The sequence below is a fragment of the Osmerus eperlanus genome, chromosome 2, assembly GCF_963692335.1.
Source record: "Osmerus eperlanus chromosome 2, fOsmEpe2.1, whole genome shotgun sequence".
NCBI lineage: Eukaryota > Metazoa > Chordata > Actinopteri > Osmeriformes > Osmeridae > Osmerus > Osmerus eperlanus.
Genome location: NC_085019.1, coordinates 4,875,351 through 4,888,571, shown reverse-complemented (window position 1 = coordinate 4,888,571; position 13,221 = coordinate 4,875,351). Strand labels below are relative to the sequence as shown.

Genomic DNA, 13,221 nt, shown 5'->3' with positions numbered 1-13,221 from the left:
CTGCTTTGGATCAGTGGGTCAAATACAACATCTTTTGGAATGATTTGCCATAACTTACAAGACGGAATCTTTCAATTCGCAATTCTGAATTGATGGAAATGTTCAATTGACCACAACCCTGATGCCAAGAGTCCGATATATTACTACAGTGTACTATTTTCCACAGGTAACCAGTCACTATAAATAGGTAAGCATGTTGAGAAGACAGTGTAAGGATGCTGGCTCACACAGGAGGTCAGAGCCCTAGCCTGACACTTCACTGAAAGGTACCAGGGCTTGTAGGTGTGTACTGCTGACACCATTTGGGAACCTTCTAAGGGACACACTGGTTAGTTCTCCATCTTCAAATCCACTCAACATAATTTGACCTGCAGGACAAGGAGTTAGAATAAAACGGCATTGTGGCTACTTACAATTGTGTTCACTCGAGCACAAGAAGACTTTCACCTTGGGGTGTGAAGCACTTTTACAGGAGGCGTTGTTTGAGGGGAGAGCAGTGACTTGGCACGTAAAATGCAGCACTTTCTGATTACTCTCTCTCTGTGTGAACCCAAGCCCTTTATGACACGGTTAAAACGATGAACAGAGCTGCCAGTTCCGACTCTTGTTTCGAAAGTGGTTCGTTTTTAGGCCAACCTTATTTTGTCCTGAGCAAAGCAAGCAGAGGATTAGTGCATGTACTTCACTGTACGACCTCACACAAACCGTGAGGAGAACCTGACAGTCTGAAGACAAGTGGTTCGCTAGGTCACTTGTGTATGCTTGGCTTGGTGCTATCCTCATTTTGGGAGACAGGTGATGAGGCTCCAGTTTGAGGGAGACAACTTTTGGAAAAGGCCATCCAAACCATGGCCTCCAGGATCCTTGTTATGCAACAGATCACTAAACGTTTGTCTCCTCTTAGAGGTCAACGCAAGCTTGTTCCTTTTCACAAGCTGATTTGGCCAATTGCGAGCATGTCTTGTTTAGTAGGAAATAACAAGACTGACTCTGTTTAATCCCCAAAGCACAGAGGCAATGCATACGTGACCCTCTGGTATTGGAATACAATAGAGCCTTTAGCATACATGAAACCAGACAACCTGGAATGCTCCAGAACTCCAGTCCATATGTTCCTCTCAGAAGACGAGCAGAACATTGCATTCAGCTGTCAATGGACGCCCATTTAACGGTTTGTTCTGGGACAACAAAAACTGTGACTGCATTTCCTCAAAAGCTAACTGGTCATCAGGTCACCTAACCCATTTCTGTCGAGCACAGTTGGACGTACGGAACTTGCGATAATGAAACGATAGTGGAAGTAACATCGAGCGGAGGAGATATCACATATGCCCATAGGGAAGAATACCACTGACCTTGTTTACACCACCTAGATTAGCTCTACAGATTTGTTTAAATAGTACAGCATTGACATCTATACAGTGAACGACACTGCCAACTTGTCACTTACACGTCACGTAACGCGCTACTCCACGCGCCTAGTTACTAGAAAAAGCTATCAGACTTCAATAGTAAGCCACTTTTGGTACAATTGCAAAAAGGATCACATGTTTTTCTGTAATTTTTTTCCGAGTGTTTCTAAAAACAATGCAAGGTACTCAATGCATTCATAAAAATCAAGAACTTGTAGTTCGACAAAAACTACTACAATGCACACATTTGACAGTTAAACAGTAAAGCTTGTGTGAATATTCTTTTGGAAATATGTCCATCCACATGTTAACACTGGAAAAGAAAAACGACACATTCTTAAATATTTTTGAACATAACAGTTTAAAAGATTTTTCTCTATGGATGGTCATGTCTCGTTTGATTAGTTGGTTTCAAATGTATCCTCAAACCATGGAGATAAAAACATTCAGGCTCTCTGAAACGCCGTTGCGTCATTTCGGAATGGCACTCTAGACTTCAGCGGAACAACACGAATCAGTGTGTACCATAATCATTTGTGGAACGATTCCATTTACCAAAACGCTGACAGACCTTTAGTATTTTTCAGTGCATACGTATATTATTGCATCTAATAGTCACACTGACTATGACATGTTCATAGAAGTCTCTAATGAATGGAATTTAACTCAAATGAATGCTTAACTTATCACCAGTAATTCTTTGTTTTTGTTGTGTGTGTGTGTGTGTGTGTGTGTGTCCCTCACCCCAGACATTTAAAACCACAAGGACAGATTTAGGATGATTTAGGTTCAATTAGGCCAAAGTACTAGTCTTGTTCTTGGGTTAGTGAGGCTGCTTACAAGACATCCATCACATAAGAGTTGGAGAGTATTAGTTGCTCATCATCACAGCAGTCAGTGCATGCTAACAAACACAGGTGGCTTCCTTGGAGTTCTTTCAGACTCGTGACAAGGTAAAGAAGTGATCCCAACCCCTTGTGACTAGAAGGGTTGAGGACGTTTGAAAACAGTGCATTTGAAATCAAATTTCAACGTAAGAAATCCTGTTTTAGGACAGAACAAAATCTTTTTAGGGTTAACCCTAACCCTAGAGCCAATCTTGGGAATACATACAATCATAAATAACATAATCACATAAATAAGCACCATGTGGAAAATAATGAACACAAATCAATCAAAGGTCTTGAGTTCAATGCCAAATCAGGAATCGTAAAAATAAATTAAAATAAAGTCCTGGATTCATGTAATCTTTAGTATGAAATCCAGGGTGATAAATAGGTGAACGTTTCAGCATGTGCTCTAGTACGCTGTGGTACGGTTGGTACAGAGGCTGACAGTGTTCTAGAGGCTGGCATTTAGTTTGAAAACGACTACCCAGAATAGAAAAAGGTAGAAGAGGTGAATGAGCCACGTAACCAATCCTGCGGTCCGTTAGAATGCACTGACGAGAGCACGCCTGACGAGGCGCCGCTCAGCGGCACGGCCCCTCCAGCGACTATGACCTGGCCTCTGTTTTGGACTTGATGATGGTGATGACGCTGGTGGCCCCCACCTGCCCCGGGACAAGGGGCCCGATGACGGAGGCCATGGGTCCCCGGGTGGAGGGGACGGGGCTGCGCGCCACAGTCCTGGCAAAGCTCTGCAGGGCCTCGTACTTGGAGCGCAGGGCGTCCAGCTCCGCCTTCATGCTGGCGTTCTCCGTGGCCAGCTTGTCCACCTCCTGCTGCAGCTGGGCCTTCTGCTTCTCCAGCTCCTCCTTCTGGGTGACGCGCTTCACCCGGCAGCTGGCCGCGTAGCCGCGGTTCTTCAGGGTGCGCCGGCGCTGCTTCAGCTGCAGGATCTCCTCCTTGGTCAGCCCCCGCAGGTGCTGGTTCAGCTCGCGCACGGACATGGTGACCAGCTCGTCGTCCGTCAGGCTGGTCCCATTCTCCCCCGGCTCCCGCTTCACCTGTGGCGGGGTGAGAGGAGGGCGGAGGGGGGCGAAAGGAGGAACAGGTGAAGTACAGAGCAGGAGGAGATGAGGGGTTAGGGACGGAAGAGAGACAGGGATGGAAAGCGGGACGGGTTAGGGAAGGAAATAAAGGAAAGAACAAAGAAAGGTTTTCACAGATCACCCGGCGAGCAAAGGATATAAACTGTGTGCATGTTACAGAGACAAACTCCTTCTTCATGTGGGCAACCTACCTTCAAGGCTTTGCTTCCCTTGTTTGTGGTAGTCATGCCACGAGAGCCGCTTCCCACTGCACCACTGGCTGATCTGGAGGGGAGGGGAGAGATCATCAGAATACAAAGAGCCCAGGACAAAACGGGGATGTTTTGCTCTGAGAATATAGGTAAATTCAAGCAGAACACATTCCCTCTGGCGAGCCAGCTACAACATGACTTATTCCTTTAAAAGACAGTACAATGGCACAAAGTGGGTCAAGGACTTCGACTCTCTCGTTAGAGATGCCAAGTCTGGTTAGCGAGCAGCACCTGGACCATTAGCTCAGCTGTCATCCAGACTGACTCGAATAGCTCACATTTTTCAGATCCCCAAAATAGCTGGGTGGCATTTTGACTAACACAAATCTGGTTGGCCAGGGCTACGCTACAGAAAAAAGGTATTCAAATTAGAGGTCTTCTCAGTTACGGAATGAGTCCTGCCCGTGGTTTAGGCATTGGAGATGTCAGACAAATATTGTCAAACTGTAATTAACAGGACAAGGCCACCCATTACTTTATGTGTGACATGAATTAGCTTCGACAGTAGTGGTTAGACAACAGTTACTACATTGTCTTGGTAAAAATGCTACTTCCTTTAATTCAAGTCTCCACACACAACCACCAAAGAGGAAATGGTTCAACGGAAAGAACTGTAGAAAAGTCAAAAAAATGACTTGATTCTTCCCAAATGGAACTTGTGGATTCAAACACAGAGAAAATATTTTATGATGATAACTTGTAGAGCACCCGTAAGAATACATTCAATTCAATACATTCAAAGCAATGGTTATTTTAAGATTATTGATTACATGGCCATAAGATATACTAACACATCAATGCTTTCTTCTTTTTCATGTGATCTTTATATTACTCTCACTATTTTCCCAGTGACCTGCACCACTCTCTCCAGGCAGCTCTCTCCAACCTCCATTAGAGTGATTACAGACAAAAAAGCTAAATAAGAAATCCAATCACAGGCTTCAGATAATAATCCAAGGTGTTAAGCATAACCAATGGGAATCAACACTAGATCATGTCATGGTGCATTGACACTTTGATGAAATTGCACTTGAAATAGGAAAAAAAAGAAAAGTCTAAGCGTCAATGCCATTCTGCCATGTCAGTGGTGAGGTGCCCATCATATGTGACTGGGTCTATCTGCTGAGGGGGCCAGTGTGCTCTGCTGCCTCCCTGCCTCCCTGCAGGCCTGACCCGGCCCCTGGCTGCTCATATAGTCGCTCATGTAGTCGCTGACTACTGGCTCTGCACGGGTGGCGCCAAGTGCCTTTCTCCACACGTACACACAGTGTTGTGCGTGAAGTCACACACGTGCTTACACACACACACACACACACACACACACACACACACACACACACACACAGTAATAGCAGCGTCAGCAACACAGCCTCCCACCACAGCTTGCCCAACCCAGCTAACACATTGCCTGGCTAAGCTGATTTGCACAGTACGGTGTGTGTGTGTGTGTGTGTGTGTGTGTGTGTGTGTGGAGGAGGAGGAGGAGGAGGGGGGGGGTGGATCCAGAAAAAAATAACTGTCACGCATGCCAGTATGGTATCTGTATGTGTGGGGGCGCATGGCCAGCTGCTGTATATGGAAGTGTAAGAAGATGGGTGGGGCTACAGCTTCTGATGAGCCGCCGAGATGGCCGGGCCATCACCATGGCAACAAGAGGGGAGACTACAGGTGGACGTCTCACCTGAGCCAAACCGAGAGAGACAGAAGCTTGTTAAAACTGACCTGAATACGACACTATCACACAGGCAGGGGAAACAACACAGGGTCAGACTGTGACAAGCATCCTGGATGCTTTTCCTTTATGTTGCCTGCCCCCTCCCCACCCCCCACGCACCCCTCCCACCCACGCTCCCACCTCACCATAGTAGAACAGCATTTCTCCATTGCCAGAAGACACCAGGCTATCTAGTAAGACCACATTTCATATTCAGTGGAGGCATTTCTTCACTTTGATATTGCCTTCCAGTTCTGGCTATAAATAACAGATAGTAAAACACCTACCCACAATTTCTGGTTGGTTCTGACTCACTTCCAGTAAGCATTTTCATAGCCCTACCACAGCCAGGAGCGCTAATGGAATAATGGCCTCATTGGCCTGTATGATGATGGACCAGATAATGGATTTAAATAGCATGGAAAGTACTCTGTTAAGTGACAAGAGACAAATACAATGTGTTTGAAAAAAAAAAAAAATCTACTCCCCAACTCCCAAAATGCATGCATCATTTTCACAAGTAGCTTTAAGCATACACTGTTCAAAAACGGCATGCCGAATAGGTTTGGAAGGATTTTTGTTAGGATTTCTGTTTAACATACAGTAAATAGCTAGGCATCCCATCCCAGGACCACAAACAGCTGAGTGGTCACACAAGAGCATTGTGGAAAATACACTCTGGCCTGGCCTGGCCTGCTCTGGTCAGTGCCAGAGCAGGTCACCATATGATACTGTGGGCATCATCCAGGCAAGGCCAGGCAGCCATCAGCATAGGCAACCCACTGGCGAGAGAGAGAGAGAGAGAGAGATGAAGTGGCCTATTGCCAATGCCGTCCACTGCCAAGAGAATAAGAGGGAGAGGTAGAGGGAGAGAGACAGGAAGAGAGAGCAGAGCATGGCAGTACTACAGATACGAGGGCCAGTGCACAGCTGCTCGACTCCACAATCGGGGTGTAACACATCACACGACACGACACGTCTCACACACACACACACACACACCAGTACAGACACCAGAAACCGTAACACGGAGGAAGACGTCAAGCTCCAGTTTATCCGACTCAAAGAGGAAATACACCAAGTCATGGAAGGTTAGACTAACAACTGCACAGCGCAGCCTTGCAAAACACACCAGACGACCTTGCCTCTGACAAGTTCACCCTCTTAACATTCACGGCAGAGGACAGCGGACACAAACATTTTGCGCCGCTCACAAATGTGTAACCTCCCATAAACGATTTCACCTCTTTTGTGTGTGCCAAGTGAAGGGGAGCAGGAGGCAAAGTGGTGGCTAAGGAGACAGGGGTGTGTGTGTGTGTGTTAAGGGGGAGGGCGAGTCACACACGCACGTCTTTTGTAGGCGCACGCTGAATTTTTATGAATTGCCTGGAAGAACGCTGACAAATCAGGGCTGATTGCTTGTGGAGGAGAGACATCACACCCACAGGAAATAGAAAGAGCTGAGTGTGGTCACCCAGTAGAGAGAGCGAGAGAGAGAGCGAGAGAGAGCAAGAGAGAGAGAGAGAGAGAGAGAGAGAGAGAGAGCAAGAGAGCAAGAGAGAGCAAGAGAGAGCAAGAGAGAGAGCAAGAGAGAGAGCAAGAGAGAGAGCAAGAGAGAAAAAGAAAGAAAGAGAGATGTTGTGTGTGTGTGTGTGTGTGTATGTGGTGTGAGGGGGAGAAACAGCCTTGTGAAAAATGCACTCTCAACACATTTGGAGGAGCCTGAGAAGAGTGTGTTGGGGAAAAAAAGCCCTGATCTCAGCAAGGACCAGGATCAAGGCACCAATTAGGAAGTTGTGAAGTTGAACTAACACGACGAGAGAAAGCCGCCCAACCTTCAAACACTGCCATCTGTGTGTTCACCTGCGCTAAACCTACAGTAAAATCTCAAACCTGGAGGGCTGGGGTGAGGGCTGAGGAGATAAATAAATACATCCAAGAAGATAAAATGCTGATGCAACAGGATGGGACTTGGCTTGAGCCTTTGTCATGCCTACAAAGGTGTCCTTCCTCTGCAGGCGGCCTCTCTCCAGGAGTCCACCAGGGCTGAGCTCCGCTAGCTGAACTGAACTGGGGGAGCAGCCTTTGTTCTAGGGATGTATGGCTTCCCTGCTTCCCTACGCTCTCTCTCTCTCTCTCTCTCTCCCCCACACACCGTGCCCCTCTGATGAATATGTATGACTGTCACTCACAGTTCAGGGTGGCAAAGGGAGGAAGGGAGGGCCCTATAACTGAGATGCTCAGGAGGTAATTCTTCAAGGATACATCCAAAGCTCCTCCATCATCTGATGTGTTAAAATGGTGGGCTGGGTGAACGGGGGGAGGGCCACGGGGGGCTGTTCTGGGGGTGGGGGGGGGGGGCAGTGGGGGGACCAGCTCTACTTGACAGCAGTGTAACAAGATTATCAGGAACATAAGAGCAAACCCCCCCCCCCCCCAAAAAAAAAAAAACAGTAACCAGCTTGGGGCTCCAGATTACAGTGGCGCCTGCTCTCTGAATACTAAACAAGGCGAGGGCTAAACACAGGCACAGGCTCTGCTCCGACAAGGGGACACACATGCGCGCCCACACAAACACACACACATCACCCAAATAACTTGTCATTGGTGATTCCTGAAAGGATGCATCCCTGCGCCTAGCATCGGCAGGTTCCTAATGAAGAGAACGACCCGGGCGGTGGCCATGCATGCTGATGAAAGACCTCACAGCATCAGCAGTGGAGCTCTGGGGGGGGGGTAAACATTCAGCTGGCTAAACAAATATCATAGCTCATCATCATGTCCTGTGGGAGAACACTGTGCAGCGCTAGGCTAGACTAGCACCCTTACATGGCTGGTTTAGTTTCTTCCAGAGATCATCTCCTAACTAAAACCAGTTTGGACCTGCCTGGATGCTGATTGAGCAACAACACAGCAGACAGAGGATTTGGAGCAGTAATTACAATCTTAACATTGTTTTCCAACTGATCTCTGCGGCGTTCTCTGCCAAACACATCTCCCTCTGCAATGTGGCTTCCACATTGCAGAGAGGAACAAGAAGCTGTTAACATACGTAAACATTTTTCGTATGCCTCCATGTCATGAACCTTAATCTTAAGCCTGCAACATACGAGATATTGGCATGTTGTTCAGCTGCATTGCTGTAGAACTCTTAATTTGGATAAGCAGGGTAAGAATACAGTGAGCTCATGGCATTTGATATCTACTTACTTAGTCCATTGTCTCCATAATGGGAAACTGTGTGGTTAACTGTGTGGTTAGTACGTTGTTCATTAACCTGTGGACATCCTGCCCGCAAAAAGCTAAAATGGACCCGTTCTAACTACAGGACAGGATCAACAGTTTCCCACACACTTGTAATAGCCTCTTTAGAGATTTTACGGCTGATGGAAGCCACCACATTCACTATCTCCCCCTAGATCCCTCCTTGCCGCCCTCCCTCCCTTCCCGTCCAGGCAAAAAAAAGATAGATATTCAGATCTAATCATCCCTCCCTTCAGCTGAGTGAAGTCAATTATCAAACAAGCTGCATGTGTCGGGCGCCATTTAACTGCAAATTAAAAATCAGCCTGCTCTGATAGCTCAGTAAGACTTGCTGGGAGGCAGGCATCAATTCATGTACTATAGAGTAGGCAGGGCGAGAGAGAGAGAGGGCGAGAGAGAGAGAGAGAGAGAGAGAGAGAGAGAGAGATAGTCAGAGTAGAGAAAGCTATTAACTACTAGGTATTCAGAGCGTGAAATAAGAGTGACAAAAAGAGAGTGAGGAAATCATTCAGCTGCTATCAGAGGGACAGCACGATGTGCCATCAGTAGCGGAAATGCACTAAGCCGAACACCTTCACTCGTTAGAGCTGGAGGTGATCGGGACACGTTTCTAAACATGGGCAGAAACAATGCCAAAATGGGATTGCCACCTTTACGAAGGATAATCCCCTAGAGGAGCCTTTTCTGATGATATAGCACAGGCCCTGGGCCTAGCTATGGGCTGGCTGCCACATCCCAATGGATGGAGGACTACCCCTGTAACATAGGGGACAGCTCTCTCTCTGTCTGCTGCTGCGTACCGCACGAGAACAAACTCAGATTGAACACGCTTGATCCCAGAGTCCAAGGCAAGAAGTGAAACACGACATGGACGGAGTCAGGGAAAGAACAACATGTTCAAGTAGCACTGACGATCAAGGGGGAAGAAATCCCACAAACAGAGTTCCAAACTGCACCTGATGAGCTGAATTTGACTACCCTTTAACCATAAAGATTGCTCTGGAATATATTTGTTTTCCTCCCAAAGGTTTCTCTCTCGTTACAAACTATCAATTTTTCGATACTCCACATGGTGTTGGGATAGGAGACTTTAAGGGTCTTCCCACTCTCTATCTGCCTGGAGCACTTGATTAAAAGGGAACAGCTCTGTTGATGCATCAGCTGAGCTCTGGCAGAGGAAGTTAGGGTTGCATCCAACCCACACACGGGCACAATATCCATGAACTACTACGCTACTGGTGCACCACAGTGGGTGTAATTGTGTGGCTAAGATTCAGGAGGCTATAGCATACTGTTGACCTTAGAACCACAACATGCGCACATTCACATTTCTATCCCTAGTTAAGAGACACAGGTTATCTGAAAAGAAGCGGATAATTAAATGACTGGTTGTCAGCATACTTGGATGATTGACAACATAATCACCTACAACATATCTAGGCAAGCCCAAAAAACATAGAAAAGACATTTCCTGTTGGGCCGTATCTTCTTGTTAATGACACCTACTGAATCAAGTGAGATCTTGCCTATAGAAGTCCAAGTTGAACATGATTCTTATTAGCATTGCGGTGTATTAGACCTGTAAGCTAACATGATTGCTGTCTCATTCAACAGCATGTCACAGCCAGTTAACTGCCACTTTGCACAAGCCAAGTTTGGTCTGTTTTTCCCTCTACAGTCATGTGAAGGAGAGAGCGAGCACGACACCATTAGCAAACAACTGGGGTTCAAGAAACATTCCCAAAGTTTTTCTGTCTGGATGAAAGCATTCAGTTTCTGAAGTGGGGAAAGGGGGGGGGGCATATCGCAATACTCAGCAACCACAATCTGAGGAGCTACACTTGCAAGGAGTTTCATCACCAACATCCCCTCCCAATATGAAACAAAAAAAAAGACCGCCACTGATCTTTTCCTCCCTCTCCTTCAGGCTTTTCCCGTTTCCCCACGCAGCTCGAGCAGCACTTTTGTGGACAAACCCCACGCTTGTGTTCCTACGGGCGTTTCATTCCCCTGAATAGGCGCTTATAATAACTCAGAGAGAGCAAACTGTGCCGGCCATACTGATGTGTTAATGGCTGTATTCTAGTGTGCTGTGTAGTCTTGCCCAGTGTTTCATCAACCAGCCTCTCTGCTTCTCCTTCCCTTTCCTCTTCCACCCCCCACTGGCTGCCCAATCCTGACAACTGCCAATGGGGGCTTGCAACACGCCAAGTTCACCTCTACTGTATCCAGGCTCGTCTTATCTTGCCCACCTCTGTGTGAGTGGCCATAAACCTTGGGAGCGGATCTCCACCGCTCCACCACTTCCCTATCACCGTCCCCAGCGCTGAACCCCGCTGCGCCACTTCACTGGGCCCTCATCTGTTCTTGTTACCTGCTGTGGAAGGGGGAAAGAGACAGGCATTACGGGGTTTATTGCAAGGCTGGGTTTCTGATGTGGAGCTGGTCTGTCTGTCAGTCTGTCTGTCTGAGGTTCCATCCGTCTGCCTGCCTGCCTCCCTCCCTCTCTGCTCGCCTGCCTGCCTGTCTGCTTTTCTCGTCTTTTTGCCCGTCTTCCAGCCTGCCTGCTTGGTTGCTTGTCTGTCTGTCAAATACCCTTCAATACAGTTCGCTAGCACTGACGAAGGGTGATGAAATAAGAATGAATATTGGAGCAAGAGAGGGTAACTTCAAACACACACTCAAGACCAGATACCCTTGCCCATTCATTCCACAGTTTCCAAGGTGACTTCAGTGACTATGAATCAAAATGCTTTCTTTGAGCCCCTTGCAGCCCTTAATAGCTTCCTATAAAAAGGACTCCTTTGGAAGCTACACAATCAAATGATTCACAAAGCTGAGATCTTGGTCATTTACATCACATGCAACATTAGTTACTGGGCGAAAATGCTCTTCACCTAAAAAGGACTTCAAGCACTCACTTACGTGCAGCATGAGTGTTGCTCTTACCAACTTCTCTCACACAACCTATCATTTCTATGTGTCTGTGACCTAGTTAAATAATACATTTACCATATGAATTATTAGGCTACATAATACAATCTGCCTATTACACTACGCATTGCCTATTATGCACCTTTTGCAATATTTTGACATTATGACATACGAGGATTCAGACTCTAGGATAATACAGTGATAGCGCAGTAGTTAATTTATATCATAATGACACCACTGAAATAAATTGGCAATTATATGCAGGCATTTTATATTATGTACAGTCAGCGCCAGTTTCCTCATAAATTCATGTACAAAGTGTACTTTATATCAACACCATTTCACTATGTGTCAACGATGACGACAATTGTCTGATAAACATCATCGATCCTTATCCACCGAACAGACCTTTGTCCGGTGGTGCCATGTTTCGGGTGGATTCTTAAACGTCCAAATACAACGTTGTGATGAATCAGCATGATATAAAAATCTCCACAGCACATTTAAGGCTAATGATAGTTAGTTAGAACAAGGGGCATAAAGCTAAATTATCGACACGAAAACGATGACAGCGGCTTGATAAGACTGCTGGCTGCAATTTAGCCAATGGATTAATTATTTCACTTCAGGTGAACCAATACGCTACTGCAACCATGCAACCATCGACACGATTACCAATGCCATACAACTGTCTCCCTCACCAAACGAATTCTTACATATTATGCACACAAACCAATGCATGATTTAAATCGACACACGGAGTCATACTTATTCATCTGTTTTAGCCAACATCCTCGATAAATGTCACCAACCTGATCTCGCTCTGGAATCCGCTGCTTGGCTTGCCCCTTTACGCACAGTTATGATGAAGCAGCAGGTTTTAACAGCTCGTAGCTAGCTACAGTATGTGCATGAGTTGGCAAACTACGAGACGCCAAGAAGCAGTGAAGAGGACTGCCATATCGCTGTTTGTCCTTCCACACATTTTCTCGACTATTCTCAACCTGTCACAACACTTGACACCGCCGCCCGTTCGTGTGACACTCGCTGTCTCCCGCCCACGAAACAAGCAAACAAGGGAATCCCCATACTCAGCTGCTTGCTGTCATAACGGCAAGCTAAGCTTTTTTACCTCAACAATTTCGGACTTCCGAAAATAGAATTTCGACCGGTTAATAAGCATGTCGTTAAGTATCTGAAGCATGAAAGTAACGTGAGGAGTGCAAAGACTTTAAACGAGCGAGTATGACCTGGTATGAGCATGGAGAGTTTGCATCTGACAGCATGGCTAGAAACCTGAGAGGCTAGCTCGAGCTAGCTCGAGCGAGAAGGCTAGGCAGGCTCTCTAGCTAAGCTCTCGTCTCGGCTGCTGGGAGGCAAAGGCGTGCACACTCAGCATAACAACACAATTGTGTTACATCTCGAGTTTGAACTTACCAAGCTCTATGAAGCTGTTGTTTAGTAGATCTTTCTGTCCACTGATAAGTGAAAAGTAGGACAAAGCGTACAAATATTCTGGCGAAATATGACAGTCAGGTCAGCGTGGTTTCGTGCCCTCCTTGTTGATTCCTTTCTCTTGTATAGAAGCCAGACGTCAGATGATGTTTGGTCACGTGTCTTCATTCATGAAGGATCTACTCAAGGCATTTTAGG

General features: G+C 46.5%; 1 protein-coding gene across 3 annotated transcripts; it reads right to left on the bottom strand.

The window, feature by feature from the left end:
• Positions 1–533: 533 nt before the first annotated feature.
• LOC134008355 (transcription factor MafG) lies at positions 534–13,146 on the bottom strand. 3 transcript variants are annotated; one of them, XM_062447791.1, is made up of 4 exons: positions 12,381–12,805; positions 10,887–11,011; positions 3,597–3,669; positions 534–3,360 (listed from the first exon to the last, which is right to left on the bottom strand). In XM_062447791.1, exons 3-4 carry the CDS (start codon positions 3,630–3,632, stop codon positions 2,908–2,910), a joined length of 489 nt encoding a protein of 162 aa, XP_062303775.1. In that variant the 5' UTR covers positions 3,633–3,669; positions 10,887–11,011; positions 12,381–12,805; the 3' UTR covers positions 534–2,907. The 3 variants fall into 3 exon arrangements, with proteins under 3 accessions (XP_062303775.1, XP_062303776.1, XP_062303777.1); XM_062447792.1 differs by lacking the exons at positions 10,887–11,011; positions 12,381–12,805 and adding an exon at positions 13,006–13,146; XM_062447793.1 differs by lacking the exon at positions 10,887–11,011.
• Between the last annotated feature and the right edge of the window lie 75 nt (positions 13,147–13,221).